The sequence below is a fragment of the Trichomycterus rosablanca genome, chromosome 2, assembly GCF_030014385.1.
Source record: "Trichomycterus rosablanca isolate fTriRos1 chromosome 2, fTriRos1.hap1, whole genome shotgun sequence".
Lineage (NCBI taxonomy): Eukaryota > Metazoa > Chordata > Actinopteri > Siluriformes > Trichomycteridae > Trichomycterus > Trichomycterus rosablanca.
Genome location: NC_085989.1, coordinates 17,923,100 through 17,948,743, shown reverse-complemented (window position 1 = coordinate 17,948,743; position 25,644 = coordinate 17,923,100). Strand labels below are relative to the sequence as shown.

The following is a 25,644-nucleotide window of genomic DNA, read 5'->3' as shown; positions in this document are numbered from 1 at the left end:
TTAAGGTCATGTTTGCTTGACAGAATGATCTATGACATTAGGGATTACTTCTTATCCCATCTTGAAAATGCATGGAAGCAGCAGTAACTATAGGTTTTATGACTTTCAGGCAGCACACGACAGCACTCATTAATAATATACTGTTATTCATCTTTACAAAGGAAATGAGAGCCCTGAGACACAGGCACCATTTCTCTGTCATAATAGCTATATATTGCCCATGTCTTGTTTTATGCCTCACACTGAACAGTTCTGAATTAATTTATTCTGTTAAAACAGCAGCGAGTAAAAAATATTTAAAGCACTTTGATGATTAAGAGCAATAACAATGACATTGTTATTGACAAGTTGAATGACATGCCTAACTGTTACTGATATTCTGGGGGTGTCTGGAAGAGTGAGATAATAGGGTCCTCATGGTTGGTTACCACTAAAACACTGCGGAACTTGTCGAACAGAGTCTTTAGCTGGGAACGGCGAATGTTCTCATTGTACATGATTTCCTCCAGGTGATGATGGCCCCTGAAATAGTGCAGCAATCTGCGAGAGAGTTAATAAACACTTTAGAAACAAACAAAGAAAACAAGTCTGTCAAAGGCTAAGGGCTGTACTATACACCGATCAGCCATAACATTAAAACCACCTCCTTGTTTCTACACTCACTGTCCATTTTATCGGCTTCACTTACCATATAGAAGCACTTTGTAGTTCTATAATTACTGACTGTAGTCCCCATGTTTCTCTGCATGCTTTGTTAGCCCCCTTTCATGCTGTTCTTCAATGGTCAGGACTCCCAGGACCACCACAGAGCAGGTATTATTTAGGTGGTGGATCATTCTCAGCACTGCAGAGACACTGACATGGTGGTGGTGTGTTAGTGTGTGTTGTGCTGGTATGAGTGGATAAGACACAGCAATGCTGATGGAGTTTTTAAACACCTCACTGTCACTGCTGGACTGAGAATAGTCCACCAACCAAAAATATATCCAGCCAACAGCACCCATGGGCAGCGTCCTGTGACCACTGATGAAGGTCTAGAAGATGACCAACTCAAACAGCAGCAATAGATGAGCGATCGTCTCTGACTTTACATCTACAAGGTGAACCAACCAGGTAGGAGAGTCTAATAGAGAGGACAGCGAGTGGACACTGTATTTAAAAACTCCAGCAGTGCTGCTCTGTCTGATCCACTCATACCAGCACAACACACACTAACACACCACCACCATGTTATTGTAACTGCAGTGCTGAGAATCATCCACCACCTAAATAATACCTGCTCTGTGGTGGTCCTGACCATTGAAGAACAGGGTGAAAGAAGCTTAAAAAGGTATGTAGAGAAATAGATGGACTACAAAGTGCTTCTATATGGTAAGTGGAGCTGATAAAAGTGCAGTGCAGAAACAAGGAGGTGGTTTTAAAATTATGGCTGACCGATGTATTATGCCAAGTCTGCACATGCAAATATATTTCATATATACATTCCTTTTACAACAACATGGCCTTCCATCATAAAGTGCCCACATATTACACAGGTTATTTTTACCTGGCAAACATGCGCAGGTCATCAGGGTTCTGTGCAGCAGGCACATTAAGGATGGCATGGCGCTCATGCTCCGTCAGGCTGGCCAGCAGTGTCTCTGTCATCCTTTTATTAAGCGGAGATTCTTCACCTGGCAGCAGCTCTGCACTAGAATTGTCCATGCTGGGGCTGGTAAGTGTCATGTCATCACTGCTGGCTAGAGACAGAGGAAGACAGCTTGACTAGGCCAGTGCAGAGGAGGATGCATTTTGTAGATATAAACTAATCTAGAATGTAATGCCTACAAATTACTCAGAAAAAAGGCCAGAACAAAATAAGGCAAAGTAAGAGGGAAATGTTTAGAATATTCAAGTTACAACACTTGAACATTCCACAATAAAGAAGTGAATTAGTAACAGGTGAGCGTATCTTGATTGGGTCACAAAAGACTTAAGCAAAGATGGGTTGTGGCTCACCACTGTGAGAGAATGCTCAAACAGTTAAAAAAAACATTTCTTAATGCAAGACTGCAAAGAATGTAGATCTTTTACCATATTTCATACATAATACTGAGATTTAGGGAATCTGGAGAAACCCTTTACTTTGAAAAACTTCTGTCGCCGTCATTAACACAGTCCACCGATGCAACCTGAAATGCTGTGGTTAGTCCACATACAACCCAAGACCATTACTAGCCCTAATTTGCCTTCGTCCCAACTGTTTTTGGAATGTGTTGCAGGCTTGAAATGCAGGAATAGATGTATATCAACAAATAAAATGAAACTGACCAGACAAAACATTCCACATTCCAAAATAAAGGTCTAGTAAAGAAGTAAAAAGATAAAACAAATAATGGTGTGATTCAAACAGTTGATGTCAACAGGTGAATGTAGTCCCATTGACATCCCCTGTCAACAGCTGTCCCGACTTGCGAGCTCGACATCTCAGCACTGGTGGGCTAGCATGTTTTACTGCTGTGCCAAGCGAGCGCCTGATTCAAAAGCGTAATAATAAATGGTGATGTAAGCATGCCTCTGTTCCAACTTTTGAAGGTGCCACATTCTAAATTTGTTTTACATCACAAAATACAATGAAGTTGGTCAGTAAAAACATTGGAAATCTTTCTAGTTTTCGGTTACATAAAGGTTCCGGAGAATTACCAATATTTTTGTTTTTATTGCAGTTTACAATGTGCCCCAACAGTTTCAGAAATGCGGAACAAAACTTCTTTTTATTGCATTAGGATTTTGCAATGGTCTGAAAATCTCAGGTTGTACTGGCCGAACATAAATGCAAATAAACTGAAGAATAAACTAAACTAAACTAAAGAATCATATAAAATTTGCCATATGGTATGATCTTTTTGCTTTCAAATGTGGCAAATTTGACAAATACAGGATATTTTGGTATATGCTTCAAAAAACAGTGGGTATGACATTATAAACAAGACCCTAAATGGCATTCTGGTGCTGCGAGAAGGTCAGGAACACTTGCAACAAGAACATCTTACGAACCACTACATCATGAGCACAGAGGCACTCAGGTTTCACTAGTGTAAACTATCCAAAAAAACTTTAGGTACATGAACTGAGGCTGAACAAAGTATACATACTTGGAGAGCCAAAACTGTGGGCAGAGGGTGTACTGAGGCTTCGGCCAGGCAAGCGATTCACCGTTGGCAGTTCATTATCCGGAGGGCACGGCTGCTCCACGCTGGGTGGCACAAGTAAGCAAACGTAAGTGTGCAGCTGGATCAGCAGCCGTCTCTGTAGCATCCACACCACCATCTGGATCAACTGTGCCTGTGCCAAAAGATGCACATTTTAAAAAGTCACTTTATTCTGGTCAAATATTAGATACAAACATCTAGTCAGTTAACATAAAAAACCACACTGGTGTGTAATTTACTGTTTAAGTAGGGTAGTGTTATCTTTAGGGTCAAATGTGGTACCTAGCCAAAGTCACTTAGAGTTACACTATTTTTGTAGCAGCTTTTGTTTAATAAGCTCAGCTCTAGTTGAGAGAAAACACTGTCATCTACAGCAATATATAAACCTTCAAGCTGATGAATGCTTTTGTTAATAGCAGTAATTAATCACAAAGATTGCATAAACAGTTTAGAGTCTTGAACAATACTAACCTCCTGCACAGGAGCATCCAGTGGGTTCCTAAACTCAGAAAGAGATACGGGTAAAGAGAACTTGGCTAACATGGATGGCAGGTCATGACCCGGAAACTCCTGGGCAAAGTTTTTTGCCAGTGGTGAGTACCTAAAATGAGACATGAGACAAAAAGTTTTCTGGCCTCAAAGCCATCTGGGATGGATCATCACATAGTGGAAACATGTATTGTGGTCAGACAAATCAGCATTTCAGATCTTTTTGGAGGATCAAAGATGATAAGGACCATCCAGACTGTTATCAGCAACAAGGCCAAAAAGCCAGGGTCTATCATGGCCCTTGCAGTTCTGACCTGTCCCCAACAAAGAAGTCATTGCTTGGTATCCTCAGTGCTAAAACGTCTTTTAAGTGTAGTGAAAATAAATGGCAACCACAGAAGTTGTAAATGCTTTACCATCCCAACTTTTTTTGAAATGTGTTGCAGGCCAGAGATGCAGAAATGGAGTTTTATTAACAAATGAAATGAAATTGACCAAACAAAACAAGAAATATCTTTGGTTCATACTGTCTGCAATGAAATACAAGGGGCTTGTGAAATATAATAGATGTGGATGGGATTTCCGAATATTAACAAAAAAAATTGGCACAAAATTCTAACAATGGTCAGTTTTTTTAGAAGCGGTAGGTAAACTTACAGAAAGATGTTGGCATGTGGAGACAGCATGTAGACATTGTTCTCACAAAGTGGATACACAATGATGGCTTTCCCCCAGTATACTAAGTGAGCAGCAATTTGAAAGATCTGTGGGGGAAGCAAAGAGCTCATTAGAACACCATATTTGGGCGTAATGCCTTAAAACCATGTCCATCTTCATAAAGGAGATCAGATATCAACCCTGACAAAGGGCGGTTACAGTTTAGCTTGTTTGAACTATACTTTTCACACAATGCTGTCTAAATTATAAAAAAATATATATATGAAAATAATTGGAATTATTTGCCAGTTATTTGCCAGTAATAATATAGTTTTGTATTATTTTATTACCTTCTATGATATCCTGATGAATTCATGACACTTATTGCCCTGTTTATAACAACTTGCATTACATAACGGTACTGTAACAAAACACACACACCTCACGGATAAAACACACCTTACAAACATAAATAATATCATACCAAGTTACTAAAGTACATATAAGTTTTATAGAAATGTCAGCAAATACAACTTTGTTAAGCAAAAAAACAGTTACATTTTGTCCATTGTTTAAAAGAAGAATTGAACAAGAATCTTAAAATATGATGGGATGGCACAATACCTTTTAAAGTTAACATTAATAAGTGTGGTGATTACTGCTGTGTGAAGAAGTAAACCTGACGATTAAACACAGTAAGTAAAAAATATGACAAGCCACATTTCAATTGGACTAATTGTATAAATGAGTGAGGCTGAGACTGATTATCACTGTCTGGCCTACAGGCATGTGACATTAAAAGAAAAAAAAACATGACCATCCCTTGTTTTTACACTCACTGTCCATTTTATCAGCCCCACTTACCATATAGAAGCACTTTGTAGTTCTACAATTACTGACTGTAGTCCATCTGTTTTTCTACATATCTTTTTAGCCTGCTTTCACCCTGTTCTTTAATGGTCAGGACCCCCACAGGACCACCACAGAGCAGATATTATTTAGGTGGTGGATGATTCTCAGCACTGCAGTGACACTGACATGGTGGTGGTGTGTTAGTGTGTGTTGGGCTGCTATGAGTGGATCAGACACAGCAATGCTGATGGAGTTTTTAAACACCTCACTGTCACTGCTGGACTGAGAATAGTCCACCAACCAAAAATATATCCAGCCAACAGCGCCCCGTGGGCAGCATCCTGTGACCACTGATGAAGGTCTAGAAGATGACCAACTCAAACAGCAGCAATAGATGAGTAGATTGAAGATAGATGAATGATAGATGAATAGATGCAGTGCTGAGAATGATCCACCACCCAAATAATACCTGCTCTGTGGTGGTCCTGTGTGGGTCCTGACCATTAAAGAACAGGGTGAAAGCAGGCTAAAAAGGTATGTAGAGAAATAGATGGACTACAGTCAGTAATTGTAGAACTACAAAGTGCTTCTATATGGTAAGTGGAGCTGATAAAATGGACAAGGAGGTGGTTTTAATGTTATGGCTGATCAGTGTATATGCTTCCAGATTGTTGCAATGCTCTGTGGCACCCACAAAATTCTATGCATGACTAGTTGCCCTCGGTTTTGGATCATGACGGAAAGATGAAAAGATAGTTATTATTTATATGCACCAAAATCCCAAACAACGTCTGTATTGAAATATCATTCTGTATAATAATAAATAGCACATTATTGTATCACACTGCTTAAAGTTTTTGTTTACCCTAACCACTAGATGGCAGTATCAGATTTAAGTAAGAGCTTAGTTGGTTGATGAAAAGTTGTTAGACGTTTAAATATACCAGATGTTTTTTTACGTGCATTATTCTTTATTGCCAACACTTTATTTTACACTTGATCTTTTGTCCAGATGTTGGGGTTTACACTTCCTGCCTTAACTTATAAACACGCCGTTCAATAATACAATGTCTAATAATGTCTACGTGTAAATACGTAACACATTCAAACTTATACTATTTATGGTGTTTGCTTGCACATTTTAGTGCATAATAACTAAATTAATACTGAAGTAAACATATTAAGTGGAACATACAATATTACATGTGCCATAACCTCTGCACAATCATTCATTGTCTGTTTTACCACTGCTTTATCCTATTTAGGGTCACGGTTGGTACAATTCACTGGCCTTAAGGCAGGAAACACCCTGGACAGGCTGCTAGTCTATTACAGGCCACATACACACACACCTAAGGATCCAAACTGCTCCACCTGGAAATCAAACCCAGGACCTTCTTGCTGAGAAGTGACAGTGCTACCCACTGGGCCGACCAATGCCAGATTTAATGAATTCTTTTCCGATATGGTAAATTTTGAAAATAAAAGTAACTGTGCACTAAATGTGTATGTTTTTTTTCTGTATGTAAGTTATTATTTACTAAGTAAATCAATAAACAACAGATTTTATCTGGGGAGGGGTCATAAAAGTAAACAAAAGCACCAACAATGAATTGGTGACTAGGACAGTGGTTAACTGACCTGTGTGTGTAACGGGTTGGCCACTTCGCCCCTTTTTCACTGCCCAGTACCCTACAATACAATACAGTACACACCCAAATCCACAACCTTCCGTGCTATACTGTATCTAATGTGCTATTGTTCACAGGGGTCCTGGTGAAAGTAAAATGAGTTCTCTGAAGGTAAAGCTGTGACATCAAACCTACTTTTAAGTTAAAGTAAGGAAAACATCTGTGGGACTGATGTGGTTGACAAAGTTTTGCAAAAATAATCCCATTACACAACAAAAGTGGGCACAGAATACCTACTCTTTGATCTCCATATACACTCTCTTTTTTCAAATGAATCATCTAAGTTGTTTGCATTTGCCTTGACATGACAGCAAATGTTTTAGCTTTACAAAATGTAAAAACCACTTACATGTTCTAAAATAAGTAACATGTATTGAACAATTCACCTGCAAAAGGGCCAAATCAGCATCCTGTGCCAACTGCTGCAGGTTTTTCATGGCTGAACAGATCTTGATAAGCCGCACCAGTGCAGGAGAGCAGTCAAGAGGAAGCTCAGCCAGCAGGGCCTTTTCATTGTCCAGCAGCAGCAGCGCATGATATGGCCTGCATGAAAAACATATCTGTAAATACATGACCTTGCCTGTATTAATAACAAGCCCACATTTATACAACATATGATCATGAGTAAATGTGCACTAGGGTACAGATATACATGTATAGGTACAGTGTTTCTTAAGACACTTCTAGTTATAAATTGTGATTCAGGTCATTATTTGTGATTTTTAATGAATTTCATCTATGACACGCCTTTGTTCACTCTGTAAAAATAACAATAACAATAACAGCAGTATATTTTACTGTGGTTTGTCACTTCTTACCACATTATATTACTCTGCATTATATTATAAGTTTGCAACATTAATAAAGAAAATGTATCTCCACCACAGCTGGCACAACAGCATTATGTGGTTTGTTCCCAAACTTGTTATCTGCAGAGTAAAGCAATCATAATCTTGTCGTTTAAGTTCTTTTGTAATTATTTTACCAAATTTAGCATATTTAAGATCTTCTAGGCTGTAGCAGTCTTGAAGCGTATACTCAAATTGTTTTCAAGATCTTTTTTTCACCTACATTTATGACATATTGTGTATATTCCTATTTTACCTTACGAAAATATTCAGATGTATTTCTTTTTTTTTTTTTTAATATATTTTTGTTTATGCATTTTCTCCCCTTTTTCTCCCTTTTAGCGCATCCAATTGCCCGATTGCGTGATGCTTCCTCTAACCCACACCCCCTCCGACACGTGGGCAGCATGCCCTATGCATCTAATCACCTGCACTTTGACCAGTGCAGTGGAGCTCAGCGTTGTGTACACACCCTGAAAGCTGATGACCCTGAATAATGTAAAAAAAAAATCAGTAATCAACTACCAAAAATCGTACATTTAGTATTTTAAAAAAGTAACGCTGTTCATCTGTGATGTCCTAGCTTAAAGTATGTCTTAATGTTTGTGAATAAATAAAACGACCTTCACTTTTATTACAAAAATAGGTGACACAAGCTGTAGTTCTCAGCCTCAGTCCTTAGTAGTCCCATTGTTATAGACCTTATATGGCCAAATGTATTTAAAAACCTGAGCATGTTGAACATCCAATAAAAAACAAATGGTAATAGAATAGGGTAACCTCTCTGTGATCTTTTCAGCTATTATAACAGTCACTCCTCACAAGACTTTGAAGTATGTATAAGGGAATTTGTGCACATTCAGTCAAATGAGCTTTGGATGGCTGGACACTGATATGGTCAAGATGTTCTGGTTCATCCCAAAGCTGTTTAGTGAGGCTCTGTGCAGGCCACTGGAGTTTCTTTAAACCAAGCTTTTCTTCATGACATTATTACACCTGTTAGCAACTGTTGTGGTTGAAACAGATCAATTCCAAATTGAGAAGGCATGTCCCTTTCTATCGCAAGGTTTGGGTCATCTGACCCCTTAGACACAGTCAATCACATCTGTGTAGATGCTTAGCTGGCTGACAGCACCACTGAGGTTCAACCCCAGATCTCAGACGTAATGGGCTAGGGTAATAGCCGTTGTACCACCCAAGCATCTCCAAAGAAACATGTTTGACATAATTGATGTTAAATCCACTGCTACCAGTGAACAGTATATGATACCTCTGACTAATATAAAAAGCTGAAACAGGCTCTGACTACTAGATGTGCTTTGTATACCTGTACACAGTACTAAGCTTACTGTCTTACCGTATTGCCTTAAGGCTGCACTCCAGAGCCTCTGGGGGAATGTAGTTCCCACTAACCCGATGAATCTTGTGGGGCAAACAGAAGCTGACCTCCAACCAGTTGTTGATGTGAAGTCGGACGACACCAGTTGTGCAGAGGCTACGGGAAAGTGCTTAAGAATTACTTTTATAAATACCACACAGAGTTGGTTTAAATGCAGTGAAAATCATGCACACAGCAGGGGAAATAAGTATTGAACGCATCAACATTTTTCTCAGTAAATATATTTCTGATGGGACTATTGACATGAAATTTTCACCAGATGTTGGTAACAACCCAAGTAATCCACACATATAAAGCAGTCAAAACAAATAAGTCCAAAAATTAAGATGTGTAAACAGGGAAAAAGTATTGAACACGCTTACTGAAATTTATTTAATATTTAGTAGAAAAGCCTTTGTTGGTAATGACAGCTTCAAGACGCCTTCTGTATGGAGAAACTAGTCGCATGTATTGTTCAGGTGTGATTTTGGCCCATTCTTCAACACAAACTGTCTTCAGATCATGAAGGTTCCGGGGGCCTCTTCTATGAACTAGATTTTCAATTGGATTCAAGTCAGGTGATTGACTCCATTCTAGCAACTTTATTTTCTTTCTCTGAAACCACTTGAGTTTCCTTGGCTGTGTGTTTGGGATCATTGTCTTGCTGAAATGTCCACCCTCGTTTCATCTTCAGCATCCTGGTAGATGGCAGCAGATTCTTATCAAGAATGTCTCGGTACATTTCTCCATTCATCCTTTCTTCAATTACATGAAGTCTACCAGTACCATATGCTGAGAAACAGACCCATACCATGATGTTCCCACCTCCAAACTTCACTGTTGGTATGGTGTTTTTGGGGTGATGTGCAGTGCCTTTTCTCCTCCAAACATGGTGTGTGCTATGACATCCAAAGAGTTCGATTTTGGTCTCATCTGACCAGACTATATTCTCCCAGTAATTTATAGGCTTGTCCAAATGTTGTGCAGCAAACTTTAAATGAGCTTTAACATGCTTTTTCTTCAGAAATGGAGTCGTGCACGGTGAGCGTGCATAAAGGCCATGGCGGTTGAGTGCATTACTTATACTTTTCTTTGAAACAACTGTACCTGCTAATTCCAGGTCTTTCTGAAGCTCTCCGCGAGTGGTCCTTGGCTCTTGGACAACTCTTCTGATTATTCTTTTGACTCCTCTGTCAGAAATCTTGCGAGGAGCACCTGGCCGTGGCCGGTTTATGGTGAAATTATGTTCTTTCCACTTCCGGATAATGGCCCCAACAGTGCTCACTGGAACATTCAGAAGTTTAGAAATACGTCTGTAACCAATACCATCAATATGTTTTGCAACAATAAGGTTGCGAAGGTCTTGAGAGAGCTCTTTGCTTTTACCCATCACGAGATGCTTCTTGTGTGACACCTTGGTAATAAGAAACCTTTCTGTACGCCATCAATTAGGACTAAACCAGCTGATATTAATTTGCACTAATAGGGGCAGGATTGCTTTCTAAATACTGACAGATTTCAGCTGGTGTTCTGGCTTTCCATGCCTTTTTCCCTTTCCCTTTCCTTCATGTCTTCAATACTTTTTCCCTGTGTCATTTCACTTTATTACACATAACTTAATTTTTGGACTTATTTGTTTTGACTGCTTTATATGTGTGGATTACTGGGTTGTTACCAACATCTGGTGAAAATTTCATGTCAATAGTCCCATTAGAAATACATTTATTGAGAAAAATGTTGATGCGTTCAATACTTATTTCCCCCGCTGTATGTTGTAAGCCATGGATGTCAAACTCATTTTTACCAAGGGCCACATCTGCATTATGGTGGCCCCCAAAGGGCCAATTGTAACGTATCCTGCTGTGATTGCAGTCTGCCTTTTAAGTCTTGGACAATTTGTTGTTTTTCTTTGTGTTTGATGTCAAAATGCCAAATTTATACCGTATATTTATAATGTATATCTACATTTATATTGTACTCCTTTACCACAGACACGGCCTCATAACACTGCTTTAATTTTCTAACATTTTGGGATTATTTGTAAATATTTCTCAACATCATTTGTTGGAAAACTGCTTAAGTTAAACGCTGATGTGGAAACACTGCCATCTAGTAGTGGGATGCGGCCACTTTACGGGTCACAAACTCGACATGCATTGTCGGAGATGCAGTTTGTACAATTTACAGTGTATTTTAAGACAATCATACATCTTTTAAAGCTCTCGCGAGCCACATACCATGATGTGGCAGGCCGGGTTTGGCCTGCAGGCCTTGAGTTTGACACGTGTTGTAAGCTGTAACATTAATATAACATGACCAACTAGATGAATTCATACCTGTCATAGGCTTCTTTTAGGTCTCTTGCCAGTTTACACTTAGGGAGGATGTGTCGAAAGGGTGACTGCAATGTTCCATCCGCTGTAATCATAATTTGGCATGAGTATTTCAGAATGATTTTCACTTTTTTGTGTTATCTAAACAAGTAATTAAAATTAATTTATTAAGAACGATAAAAATGTATAGTGTGTCCTTGACCCAAAATCATCTACACCTTTATCATAGTTAAAAATGCTACTAATGTCCTTTTGTCATCCCAAAAATGCGAACAATGTTGTTTTTTCATCATTCCATTATAACTATTCATATCATTTAATGGTATTATTTATTTTATAGATGTAATTTACATTATGTATATTACATTATAGATGTAATTTTACAAAGATATTGTTAGCACATATCTAGCAGACGGGCTTAATAACCATCACTATATAATTCTCCCATTTCCTGGGATATTGGTATCCTTTATTAATCAGAATATCGATTGTAATTATAAGGGATGTAAGTTATTGATGTCAATTAAGCAAAACATTCATGCTCCCTGCATCTTTTTTTTCTTTTGTAAGTACTGGGCTTGTTTTTTAACTGTGAAAAGTTATTGTATATTGCATGTCTCCAAGCACTCAGCAACAGTCCTAGTTCTCTCATGAGTCCTTATTAAAAAGTGGAAGAAAATTTATAAAAGGCTAACAACAGGAAACCATTGCTATTTAAACTAATATACGTGCGCTGCCAAAGAAGTAGCTGGATGATTCCCAAATCTTTGAGGATAACGTTCTATGAATAGAAATGTAGTTTAAACTATGAAATGGAGTATTGACCCTTTGAGCCCACCTTAAACATGTCTCATTTAAAACTGTTTTACAAAAAAGTGTGGACTAAAATTATTCCACATCAATGTAAAAGACTAATATCAGATTATATGTAGTGTTTGACTGCAGTCATTGCTGCTAACAATTGTGCAAACAGGTGTTAAGAAAAGGGGGCAATTACTTTTTCACAAGAGTAATAAAGGTGTTGGGATAACTTATTTCCTTAAGTAAATGAGGATGTTTTTGTTTGTGTTGTTTTACTTAAGTTCCCATGGTAAAATACAATGTTTTGTTTAGTAATTATGCAAGGGCCGAGAGGAAAAAAAGAGATCATGAATTGTAAGTCACTATAAATAAGCAAGCCATTTAAAATCAAGTTTTTAAGTTTAAGTTTTTAAGGACCCGATGAATCTTGTGGGGCTGTGGGAAAGGACTTAACAATTACTTTTACAAATACCACACAGATCTGGTTTAAATGCAGTGAAAATCATGCATATGTTGTTAGCCAGAGGTGTCAAACACATTTTCAGCGAGGGCCACATCTGCATTACGGTGGCCCTTAAAGGGCTGATTTTAACGTATCCTGCTGTGATTGATTCTTGGAGGCAAATTATGTGTTTGATGTCAAAATGCCAAATTTATACTGTATATTTATAATGTATGTCTACATTTAAATTGTACTCCTTTACCACAGACACGGCCTCATAACACAAAAGACGTACCGGTTGTATTCACTTTCCAATCTTTCATTAAATTATCTTCTGTCTGCTTCAATTTTCTCTTCTTGTACATTTTGGGATTATTTGTAAATATTTCTCAACATCACTTGTTGGAAAACTGCCCAGTGAAACGCTGATGTGGAAACACTGCCATCGAGTGGCAGAATGCGGTCACTTTGCGGGTCACAAAATCGGCATGCATTGGTGGTGCAGTTCATGTACGATTTTACAATGCATTTTAAGACAAGTTTTTAAGTTCATGCGTATAAAATCATAAAAATCATCAGGCATTATCTAAATCATCACACATGACCAATAGAATAAAGACAGTAGGAAGAACCAGTAGGTGAAGGACTGGAAGATGTCTGAATATTAGAGAGGTTAAGTAGTGCAATGTGTATGCTGTGCAGTCTTACTCTCAGTCATGGTGGTGAGCTCATCCTGTACAGCCAGCATCAGTTTGGCCTCTCTAGTGAGGTACTGGCAACGGCGTTCCTCATGCTGCAGGGCAATGGCGAGACGTCTTGACAAGTTGTGCATGCAACTGATCACGGATGGGTCTGCATTGGCCTGCATTGGGGGGTGGGGTTAGAAAAGGCTAAAATTATTGGTTACAATTACAATCATGCTCACGATTCATTGTCTGAATACTGTATCAGGTGAAATATTGTAATACAACCTTTATTATGACCTAAACGCTATACACCGATCAGCCATAACAATAAAACCACCTCCTTGTTTCTACACTCACTGTCCATTTTATCAGCTCCACTTACCATATAGAAGCTCTTTGAAGTTCTACAATTACTGACTGTAGTCCATTTTATGTCTCTACATACCTTTTTAGCCTGCTTTCACCCTGTTCTTCAATGGTCAGGACCCCCACAGGACCACCACAGAGTAGGTGTTATTTAGGTTGTGGATGATTCTCAGCACTGCAGTGACACTGACATGGTGGTGGTGTGTTAGTGTGTGTTGTGCTGGCATGAGTGGATCAGACACAGCAGCGCTGTGTTTTTAAACTGGAGTTTTTAAACACCTCACTGTCACTGCTGGACTAAGAATAGTCCACCAACCAAAAATATCCAGCCAACAGTGCCCCGTGGGCAGCATCCTGTGGCCACTGATGAAGATCTCAAAGATGCCCAACTCAAACAGCAGCAATAGATGAGTGATCGCCTCTGACTTTACATCTACAAGGTGAACCAAATAGGTAGGAGTGTCTAATAGAGTGGACAGTGAGTGGACACAGTATTTAAAAACTCCAGCAGCGCTGCTGTGTCTGATCCACTCATACCAGCACAACACACACTAACACACCACCACCATGTCATTGTCACTACAGTACTGAGAATGATCCACCACCTAAATAATACCTGTTCTGTGGGGGTCCTGATCATTGAAGAACAGGGTGAAAGCAGGCTAAAAAAGTATGTAACGAAACAGATGGACTACAGTCAGTAATTGTAGAACTACAAAGTGTTTCTATATGGTAAGTGGAGCTGATAAAATGAACAATGAGTGTAGAAACAAGGAGGTGGTTTTAATGTTATGGCTGATCGGTGCATATACACTATATGGCCAAAAGTATTCGGACATCTGACTATGAGTTTCTTGGACATTTCATTTTAAAAATGAATATTATTAGTGATCTTTTCAGCTCCAACAACAGCCACTTCTCTGACAAGGCTTTCCACGACACTCTGAAGTATGTCTGAGAAAATTCATGCCCATTCAGTCAAAAGAGCATTAGTATGGCTGAGCACTGATGTAGAAAGCCTCAATTAATGTTCCAGTTCATTCCAAAGCTGTACAGTAAAGCTGAGATCAGGGCTCTGTACAGACACTGGAGTGTCTTTAAACCAAGCTTTTCTTCATGTCTTTACAGACTTTGCTTTGTGCATGGGGGCACATGTATGGTGGAACAGGAAAGACACTCCCCTAAACTGTTGCTAAAAAGTTGGAAACATACAGTAATTTATTTTATATAATTGCTTTATTACACCTGTGAGTAATTGTTGTGGCTGAAACATTAACTCAACGATTAGAAGATATAGTGTGCATATGAAACAAATATGACTAGCTCTGTAAAAGCCTTTTAACAGTATTAAATTACATTCTAGTTTTGACTGTCTTGCAGAACAGCTGCAGACTATTTAAAAAATGACTAAGCATATAACGTTTTTTTATACACACACTAATATTACATAAATATGGTTACATAAACATGAATTTATTTTTTAAGATATGTATTCCCATATAGTTAGTCCAGTTATCATGTTTTATAATAAATAGTAATAATAATGTAAAAAAAAAAAATTACACAATTTAAGTCCATTAATGTTATTATTTACTGTAGTAATAATAATTATTATACTATATCATTATTTTATGCAAATTTATTATGCGATTACTGCACAAAATGGCATATATTTTATTTTAAATAATTATCAAGAATTTTATTTAAAATACTAAAATATTAATATCTAAAATATAAATTTAAAAACACAATTTAATTGAACAGGCTTGCAGTTATGGGGTGTTTTTGCTGAGTCACTGTTGGCGTGGTACATAAGGGTGTGGTATGAGGCAGGGGACGAGGGCATGCAGGCCTTAGATATGGGCATGGCTGAAAGTTTTGCACAGTTGTCCAAGTTGAGTAAGCACTATATTCTGCTGAGTCAAGGTGGCACAGTTGGCATGAATGAAAACAGGTCAGCATGACTGAGCAGGGAATGCAGTTCTGATAGAAGTCTGCTGGGGGCTTATCAAAATCCACTCCCTTTCTTGGAACAGACTTCTGATCCCAGAAGTAACTTGAGTAAAAAAAAAAAAAAGCTGATAATTTTAAGTCAAAAGGCGCAATTAAAGTTGTATCAAAAATATGCACATACATTGAATTCTAAACATATACATGAATAAAACTGGGCTGATCTAAACAAGTTACATCAATCTTTTGAAATGTATTATTACCATTTAACAATGTGTCATAATGAAATTTCTTACCCTTAATGCGAACACAACACTAAACAAGATCATGGTAGGCATTTCTCTTTTTGGCGAAGGGTCTGTTTTGGAAACCTAAAAAACGAGAATGCAATAACAGTTTTGTAATTAAAAATGATTCCAGGGCTATATAATTCTGTCAGATTAAAATGTAGTAGTTTTTTTTACTGTCCAAAACTATTCAGAGCTAAGTACAAATACACTGTCCTAAATATATTTAATAACATATTACTTAACAGTACATAAAAACATTTAAAAGTAATGTAATGACATTTAAAAATAGTGCATTCATGCTACTGGCAGGCTTTGGGTGGGTGTTGATATTTGGGTGGGTGTTGATACATTTCTCGTTAACACAGCATGCATAAAGGTTGAGATAAACAAAATAAAAAAAGTGCAGTGCATTGCTGTTAAAATACAATTATCTTTAAACAGATGTTAAAACAGCATCCAAAACAATGACTATGCCACTGTGTTAATTACATTTCGAACTGTCATTTCTAGGGGCAGTTATCTCTAACCACCTTTCAGTTTTTAAATTCCTGTAGGTGGAGCTCTTATGCTGAACATTCTTTTGCCTCTCCAACAGAGGGTTGAGGGTAAAAGACTATTAAAATATAATAATATTAATATAAATTCTTTTAACCCTTGTGTGTTGTTCGGATCAAACTGACCCGTTTCAAATTTTTACAAAAAGAAAAATGGTACAAGTATACATCCTTTCTACCTGAAACTCAATTGCCTTTGCCTATTTTCTGTGATAAACATGTACAAAAATAATTTACCACACATGCTACTGTACCCCACACATTTACATCCTTCATATGGTCTTCGGGTCAATTTGACCCACATACACAGAGACAGACAGAAACATGCCAGAGACACACAGAAACATGCCCACAGACACAATCATGTTTTACATTCATGACATGACAGGTCGTTACTCATTGCACAAGGTTCATCAGTTCACAAGGTTATATCAAACACTCTTGTACAATTTAGTGTCTCCAATTCACCTCACTTGCAAGTCTTTGGACTGTGGGAGGAAACCAGAGCACCCAAAGGAAACCCACGCAGACACGGGGAGAACATGCAAACTCCACACAGAAAGGACCCGGACCGCCCCACCTGGGGATCGAACCCAGGACCTTTTTGCTGTGAGACAACATAATTTTACATTTTATGATAATCTATGCACAGAGAAGCTGCTTGCTCTCACTTTACCGTCTGTAATGTGTCCACCTGCAAACCACATCAAATATTTTCTCGCACTATATGCCTAACACCTGCACCTCAAGGGGGTGGGACAAAAGAGATAAATACCTCTGCATTATAGTACTGTCTTTTTCCCAAGCACCGCCCCTGTTGCAAGGACTATGCCTCAGTTGTTCATTTGCATTTCATAAGATAAAAGTGAAAAAGTTCAAAATAATAAATGTTAATGAAAACATTGACCCACTTCATTTTTTCCAGGATAAGCATGATTTATGACACCCAAGTCTTGAGTATAGTGGATTTATAACATTAATTATAAACTTATAATTCAAACTTATGACAAAAAATAATCAACACTTCCATTGTTAATTGTGTTCTAGTAGAGATCAAAAAATCAAAATGTCCCGGGTCAATTTGACCCGAGGGATACCAGAGGGTCCCAAAAGTAAAGACCGCACAAGGGTTAAAAAGGCTATGTCTTTTCTCTAACCTGAATGGAGTGTGGGGGCTGCAGGAGCGTTGGGTGCCCCACAAATCTCACATTGTCGATCTTCAGTTCAAACTTTTTTCCACACATATCTGACTTAGTGGCCAATATGGTTGCAAGAATAATGTCTGAAAATCTGTGGGAAGGAACAAATAAAAGCATTAAGACAACAGCAAACAACATCACAGGTGTAAACCTGAAATCCATTTATCAAACAGGAAATTAAGCCCATTATTTAGACCTTGAAAAATATTCATTCTGGCAATGAGAGAAGTCTAAAAAACACTGAGCAGAGAAGAACCGTGCATGCTCTGCTCATGCTCTGTGCATTAAAGATATTTAATTAAGAAGTGATTTAAACCCCAGAAAGACTCAAGGGTGCAAAAAGACAACAGCCCCATGTATACCTTAATTGTCAGACTGTGCATGGTAAAATTGAGAGATGATCTTTAATAGATTTTTTTTTATTGATTGTTTTTATTAATTAGTGGAATATTCAAGTACAAAATGTTTAATCAACATAAATTACATAGACATACACCTACATTCAAACAATTTGGAAAATTCATTTTCATTCATCTGTTTTATTAATTAGTTTAAAATTATCAGCAGTCACTATTAAACACCATGATTTCTGGAATTGTATTTGACTGGGTTTTGTCTGTAACACCCTCAATTAGACATGTGTACTGTGTACAAAACTGTATATGCACAACTAGATGACAACAGAGATGAAGGGTAAATTAATAAAGACAGGGTGTTCTAGGAAAAAGAAAAAGTGGTTTAGAATAGTTTTATCTTACCCTGCTACCAACTGTTCATCAGTTAGTGAAGTTTGTTCTCTGAAATTGGAATATGGCCATAAAAAATAAAGACAACAAAAAGGAAAAAAAACAGTTGACAGTATGCACAAAAAAGAATGAGAAAGGTGCATTTGGGTACAATTTAGTTGTTACAACTACTGTGTAAACTACTGAGACAATTAAAATAATTTGTTAACTTATGCACCCCACGACACTGGCCATTTAATTAGAATATCCAACATGTTTGTATTTGATGAATACAGGGTCTTTGGGGGACTGTGATTACTGACTGAAGGGATGTAAACACAACAAGGACTTCAGCCAGTTTCTGTGTTTGTGATGTCTCAGGCAAACAATAAACTTGCTTTAATTTAATTGTTTTACCAGTTTAATGTTTATCATTTTTAGACATGTTTACATTATTTGTAATAAAAAAACAGCACAATTGATAACCAAATTCATTAAAATTGACTTACAAGGACATGTAATTAAGTAATCACTTTTCCAGTTTGTTTTTTGGTCCTCTCTTCCTGTAGCTGCTATTTAGTACTACTATTACTACTACTATTATTATTATTAATAATACAGTAGCATAGTAAAATCCTGCTGATATTTATCTTTAACAATAACTACCTGTTGCATTTTTGAGGTTTGTATCAGTTATGCAATACTGACATTACAATAATTAAAATACACCAAATTGCCAAGTACATGTCATGGACATCTGACCATTTACATTTTCTGCATTTAGCAGACGCTCTTATCCAGAGCGACTTACAGAAGTGCTTCCATAGTAAACATTTCATTTCTCAAGTTTAAGTAAACAACAGTCGAAGAACACAAATCTGCTGAAACCTGTTAGAACCAAAGTGGGGTTTTTTTTCTTTTTTTTTTTGTCTGGAAATGGAGAAATGTTAGTAAATAAGTACAAGTCAGCTCAAGTGCTTAGTAAAAAGGTGGGTTTTTAATCGTTTTTTAAAGACAGCAAGAGACTCAGATGTTCGGACAGAGACATGACCATTTCAAAACAAATTCAAAGTTGGCCCCCATTTCTGAGGCTATAGTCCTTACTGTTCTGGAATGTATTTTGGAATGTACGTCAGGCAATGCTGTTAAATGAGAAGGCCTGGCTCACAATCAAGGTTTGGGTTCAAAGGTGTTAAGATCAAAGCTCTCTATTTGAGCCAATGGAGTTTTACCATATCAGACTCGTCATACCATGTCTTTAATGTCATTGCGCTTAATGACAGTCACATAAGTAAAAAGCTTAGACACAAATACAGGCACGAGAAAAAAGCACAACTTGCTTCAATTCTGTTTTTACAATTGGCCTTAGCAAGGGCTACAAACAAATAATCTCAAAAGACAACTATAAGAAAACAATACATTTCAATATGAAGTAGTTTTCTTTACACAGAGTAAACCAACATTGAGAATCTGGGTGGGGAAAAAATAATTACACCCTATAACTCAGTGACATTAAAAACCTCCTTTTAGTAACAATAACTTGAAGTAAACTAGCGGTAAAGTGTAACAGTTTCTCTTATAATTTAGGATACATTTTCCATTTAAAATGAGAAAGCCTTAAATCACTTTTCTTTACAATATTGCTTTACAGTTCATTGATGTTTATGGGCATTTGTTTATGCACCGCTCTCATAAGATGCAGTCACAACATCTAATGAGATTGATGCTTGTGTACTGGGAATAATTGTACTGTTTCAGAACCCAATTTTGACTAATCTTAGACTGCTGCTTTAATAGTATTCTGGAATAAAGTGCAAAACAACTCCAAATCACTGCCCCCTCCACCACTGTGCTTGACAGTTGATTTCACAGGCATGGAAAATCTACTGACTAGAGACTAGAGAAACATTGTGCAAAATTGAAAATTGATTTAAATAGATAAATATGGTACAGGGTGATAAAGTACACAAAGCAACAAATGAGCCATAATCAGTAATTGCATAAATCACAAGTTTTGTTGATTTTCTGATTGATAATAAGCTCCCTGCAGGGAGCACATACACATTACACCAATCAGCCATAACATTAAAACCACCTCCTTCTTTCTACACTCACTGTCCATTTTATCAGCTCCACTTACCATATAGGAGCACTTTGTAGTTCTACAATTACTGACTGTAGTCCATTTGTTTCTCTGCATGCTTTGTTAGCTCCTTTCCTGCTGTTCTTCAATGGTCAGGACTCTACAAAGACCATTACAGAGTAGGTATTATTTAGGTGGTGGGTCATTCTCAGCACTGCAGTGACACTGACATGGTGGTGGTGTGTTAGTGTGTGTTGTGCTGGTATGAGTGGATCAGACACAGCAATGCTGATGCAGTTTTTAAACACCTCACTGTCACTGCTGGAATAAGAATAGTCCACCAACCAAAAATATCCAGCCAACAGCACCCCGTGGGCAGCACCCTGTGACCACTGATAAAGGTCTAGAAGATGACCAACTCAAACAGCAGCAATAGATGAGCGATCGTCTCTGACTTTACATCTACAAGGTGGACCAACTAGGTAGGAGTGTCTAATAGAGTGGACAGTGAGTGGACACAGTATTTAAAAACTCCAGCAGCGCTGCTGTGTCTGATCCACTCATACAGCACAACACACACTAACACACCACCACCATGTTTGTTTGTTTGTTTATTAGGATTTTAATGTCATGTTTTACAATTTGGTTACATTCATGACAGAAACGGTAGTTACTTATTACACAAGGTTCATCAGTTCATAAGGTTATATCGAACACAGTCATGGACAATTTTGTATCTCCAATTCACCTCACTTGCATGTCTTTGGACTGTGGGAGGAAACCGGAGCTCCCGGAGGAAACCCACGCAGACACGAGGAGAACATGCAAACTCCACACAGAAAGAACCCAGGACCTTCTTGCTGTGAGGCGACAGTGCTACCCACTTAGCCACCTTGCTGCCTCACCACCATGTCATTGTCACTGCAGTGCTGAAAATGATCCACCACCTAAATAATACCTGCTCTGTGGTGGTCCTGTGTGGGTCCTGACCATTGAAGAACAGGGTGAAAGCAGGCTAAAAAAGTATGTAGAGAAATAGATGGACTACAGACAATAATTGTAGAACTACAAAGTGCTTCTATATGGTAAGTGGAGCTGATGAAATGGACAGTGAGTGTAGAAACAAGGAGGTGGTTTTAATGTTATGGCTGATCAGTGTGTTTATACAGCATAAGAGAGTGTAAATCTTCTAATCATTTTATAAAATGTAATACCAAAATCCCTTATATAGTATGTATGAACATGAACATAGTTGGTACTAATTTAAACACATTTTTGTTACTCTGCTACAAATTTTAATTAGTTTTTTTTTTTATGTATAAAAAAAGAAAACAAAAAGCAGTCAGTTTAGGGTGCACTACCTTGAGTCTCCATCTTGGTCCTCTGTAGCATCACTTGTGGTCCTTAATGCATATGCACTTCTCTGTTTCGCTTTAAAGATCAACAAAAAACAATAATCAGGTTTTAGTTGTTAATGTTACAGTCACTGTGACCAATGTTCTGCTATGTTCAATGGTAATACACAGTCATTTAACATTTAATAATACTTAAATTATAATACCTAGAAACCCAAATCCCAAAAAACACTTCTTTTGTAAACTAATATACTTCTGTAAGAAACATAACATTAACCCAAAAATAGGTCTACTTTGGAAAACCTTTGTCAAAAAACGCACTTTATCTACACTTTTAAGTTAAATTAAGGCTTTACTATGCGTGGTGAAAGCCATATATTAACAACATCCAGGACCACTGACAGCTTTTCTGGGCTTAATCTCATTTGAGATTAATTAATGTAAAGTCGAAGTGTATGCTAGGTCCTTCTTCCTTCTTTTTTTTGGAAATAAGTGACACTGTGTTCTCTGGTCCAAGAGAAAAGCACCATTCTAATTGTAACCAATAAAACCAAAAGTCAGCATCTGTCATGGTATGGAAGAGGGTTAAGTACCAGTAACATTTGTCACTTGCACATCTTTGCGGGTACAATTAAAGCTGAGGGGCACGTACACATTTTGGAACAAGATATGCAGCTGTCTAGATGCCTGTTTAAGCTGGACAATGCCATATTCTGTAAAGTGATAGGTTGTGTCCACAATCGCATATTAAACGGTACGTACTAGATTCGAGGCAGTATGCACTGTTCGGCAGGTAAAGCAGTAAGCTCTTTCAGTATGCAAGTGTGCAGTATGCACACAACCTTGTACATACTGCGTCCGCCATCTTACCAACGTAACGTGATGCATGACGTCTCATCGCCACAGTTATAACAATTTTAAAATCAAAATTAATTTTGTCGTTCTCCACAAAGCTACTAATAACGGTATTCAGGGTTGTACTAAATCACAACACTTTTAATGTTTGTCTTACTCTGCTTTTCCACCTCCTTGTTTCTACACTCACTGTCCATTTTATCAGCTCCACTTACCATATAGAAGCACTTTGTAGTTCTACAATTACTGACTGTAGTCCATCTGTTTCTCTGCGTGCTTTGTTAGCCCCCATTCATGCTGTTCTTCAAGGGTCAGGACCCCCACACAATCACCACAGAGCAGGTATTATTTATGTGGTGGATCATTCTCAGCACTGCAGTGACACTGACATGGTGGTGGTGTGTTAGTGTGTGTTGTGCTGGTATGAGTTTTTAAATACTGTGTCCACTCACTGTCCACTCTATTAGACACTCCTACCTAGTTGGTCCACCTTGTAGATCTAAAGTCAGAGATGATCGCTCATCTATTGCTGCTGTTTGAGTTGGTCATCTTCTAGACCTTCATCAGTGGTCACAGGACGCTGCCGGCTGGATATTTTTGGTTGGTCGACTATTCTCATTGCTGTGTCTTATCCACTCATACCAGCACAACACACACTAACACACCACCACCATGTCAGTGTCACTGTAGTGCTGAGAATGATCCACCACCCAAATAATGCCTGCTCTGTGGTGGTCCTGACCATTGAAGAACAGCATGAAAGGGGGCTAACGAAGCATGCAGAGAAACAGATGGACTACAGTCAGTAATTGTAGAACTACAAAGTGCTTCTATATGGTAAGTGGAGCTAATAAATTAGTAAGTGAGTGTAGAAACAAGGAGGTGGTTTTGTCAGTGTGTATGGTTGAACTTACTTGCAGCTGATGAAGTGTTTTCAGACACTTTTAGAAATGGATATCTGAAGAGCAACTTGTTACCGCGGCTCCCTGAACTAACCAAAATCACGCTTATTGGACTGTTTTTCTCTCCATTTTTATGAAAAGTAACGTCTGGTGGCTTGCACATTGTCTTGGGATCCAAGTCTATTGAGGACTGTTTGTACATTTTGTTATAGAACCGTAAGGTCTAAATCAAGCATACAAATCCCCGTTAGTAAAAACAGTCTTGCCATCAGAACAATCCACCGGTAACCTCCTGGCTAGTGCAGACTCGTCATTTAGGAATCGTAATTTCTAAAGACTAAATGCCTACAGCATGCGAATATACATGATATGAAAATAAAAGCCAATGAAAGACAGCAGACTGTCTTATATATGCTAAGAAAAATAATTTACAGGACGAACATTTTGATCTCCGTTAAGCACGTTTCACGAGCTGTATTCTGACTACACTTAGCACTAGCGTTCCATGCTAAATGTTGTGAGTAACACTTTAGCGTGATGTTGGAGTCACAAGCATCAAACATTAGTTCCACTAATAACGTTCCGCAGCTTAAATTCACATTTTTTGTAAATACAGTACTGACGTACTAAGATAATTTCGAAACATTAATTTCAATAAAATCACCCTATTAGACATATTTAGTTACATTAATTTAATACTTATGCAAGTCTATGAAACTGCAACTCTATTAAAAACTCGTGTCCTTGTTCTCAGTGTATCACAAAAGTGAGTACACCCCTCACATTTCTGCAGATATTTAAGTATATCTTTTCATGGGACAACACTGACAAAATGACACTTTGACACAATGAAAAGTAGTCTGTGTGCAGCTTATATAACAGTGTAAATTTATTCTTCCCTCAAAATAACTCAATATACAGCCATTAATGTCTAAACCACCGGTAACAAAAGTGAGTACACCCCTTAGTGAAGGTCCCTGAAGTGTCAATATTTTGTGTGGCCACCATTATTTCCCAGAACTGCCTTAACTCTCCTGGGCATGGAGTTTACCAGAGCTTCACAGGTTGCCACTGGAATGCTTTTCCACTCCTCCATGACGACATCACGGAGCTGGCGGATATTCGAGACTTTGCGCTCCTCCACCTTTAAAGATTTAAAGTAAGATCAGTCAAATGGTTGAGCATACCATTAAGGCGTTAAACAACTGTAAAGCTTTCTATGTTGTATCTTCTGAAGACATTGAAATCATTAACACCTCTTTTTCATGCGCCTAGAAATAAACACATTTACACATAAAACATATACATTTAAAGGGTAAATTAGAGGTTGCCTTTTTTCATACTCTGTTTAGTCCATTTACCTCTGGTTGAGTCATTAAGCAATGTTGAGCAATGCATTCTGCAGGCCAAGAAACACCTCACCAATTAATAGAAAATATGTTTGGCCCATAACCCCAACCCACCCTCTCACACACCTTTTTTTAATTAAACCACAGTCTATTCCTTCACTATCTTTTATACTTTCACATATCATTATTTTACATTAATTATTTAATTCATTCATTCATCTATTTATTTAATTCATTAATTTATCCATTAACCATTTATTTTATTAATTCACTCATTCCTTTATTAATCCATTATGTACAGATGATTATTTCTACCAGATAGCACAGTCACAAATGGGAAAACATAATCCTTTCCCATACATTAAAATACATAGGGTAAGACGATAAGGTTAGTTCTGAATAAGAAGAACATGCGCTCACTCTGTAAACCTTAATGTCTTACCATATGTATTAATATCTTATATTCTTAATTCGACAAATGCAACTACATTCACATAAATACATTAAAAAGTCCATTAAGAACTACATGTTTAAAGCACTTGACATTTTGAATGTTCGTTTAACAAGATTAATGTAAACTGTCTGCTTACATGGCGTTATGACCATCCTTTAACTGCGTAGTCACCAACTGTGTAGTCACCAAAAACT

The 25,644-nt window shown here is 37.7% G+C and overlaps 1 protein-coding gene across 2 annotated transcripts; it reads right to left on the bottom strand.

Annotated features, from left to right (window-relative positions):
* Window positions 1-245: 245 nt before the first annotated feature.
* On the bottom strand, window positions 246-24,085 carry LOC134306269 (GATOR1 complex protein NPRL3-like). Of its 2 annotated transcripts, XM_062990307.1 has the most exons (14): window positions 23,660-24,085; window positions 21,897-21,966; window positions 18,486-18,524; window positions 17,686-17,818; window positions 15,981-16,055; window positions 13,391-13,544; window positions 11,443-11,524; window positions 9,086-9,223; window positions 7,267-7,423; window positions 4,338-4,444; window positions 3,663-3,792; window positions 3,135-3,324; window positions 1,547-1,739; window positions 246-540 (listed from the first exon to the last, which is right to left on the bottom strand). In XM_062990307.1, exons 1-14 carry the CDS (start codon window positions 23,847-23,849, stop codon window positions 369-371), a joined length of 1,830 nt encoding a protein of 609 aa, XP_062846377.1. In that variant the 5' UTR covers window positions 23,850-24,085; the 3' UTR covers window positions 246-368. The 2 variants fall into 2 exon arrangements, with proteins under 2 accessions (XP_062846377.1, XP_062846378.1); XM_062990308.1 differs by lacking the exon at window positions 18,486-18,524 and having other exon boundaries at window positions 23,660-24,084.
* Window positions 24,086-25,644: the final 1,559 nt, after the last annotated feature.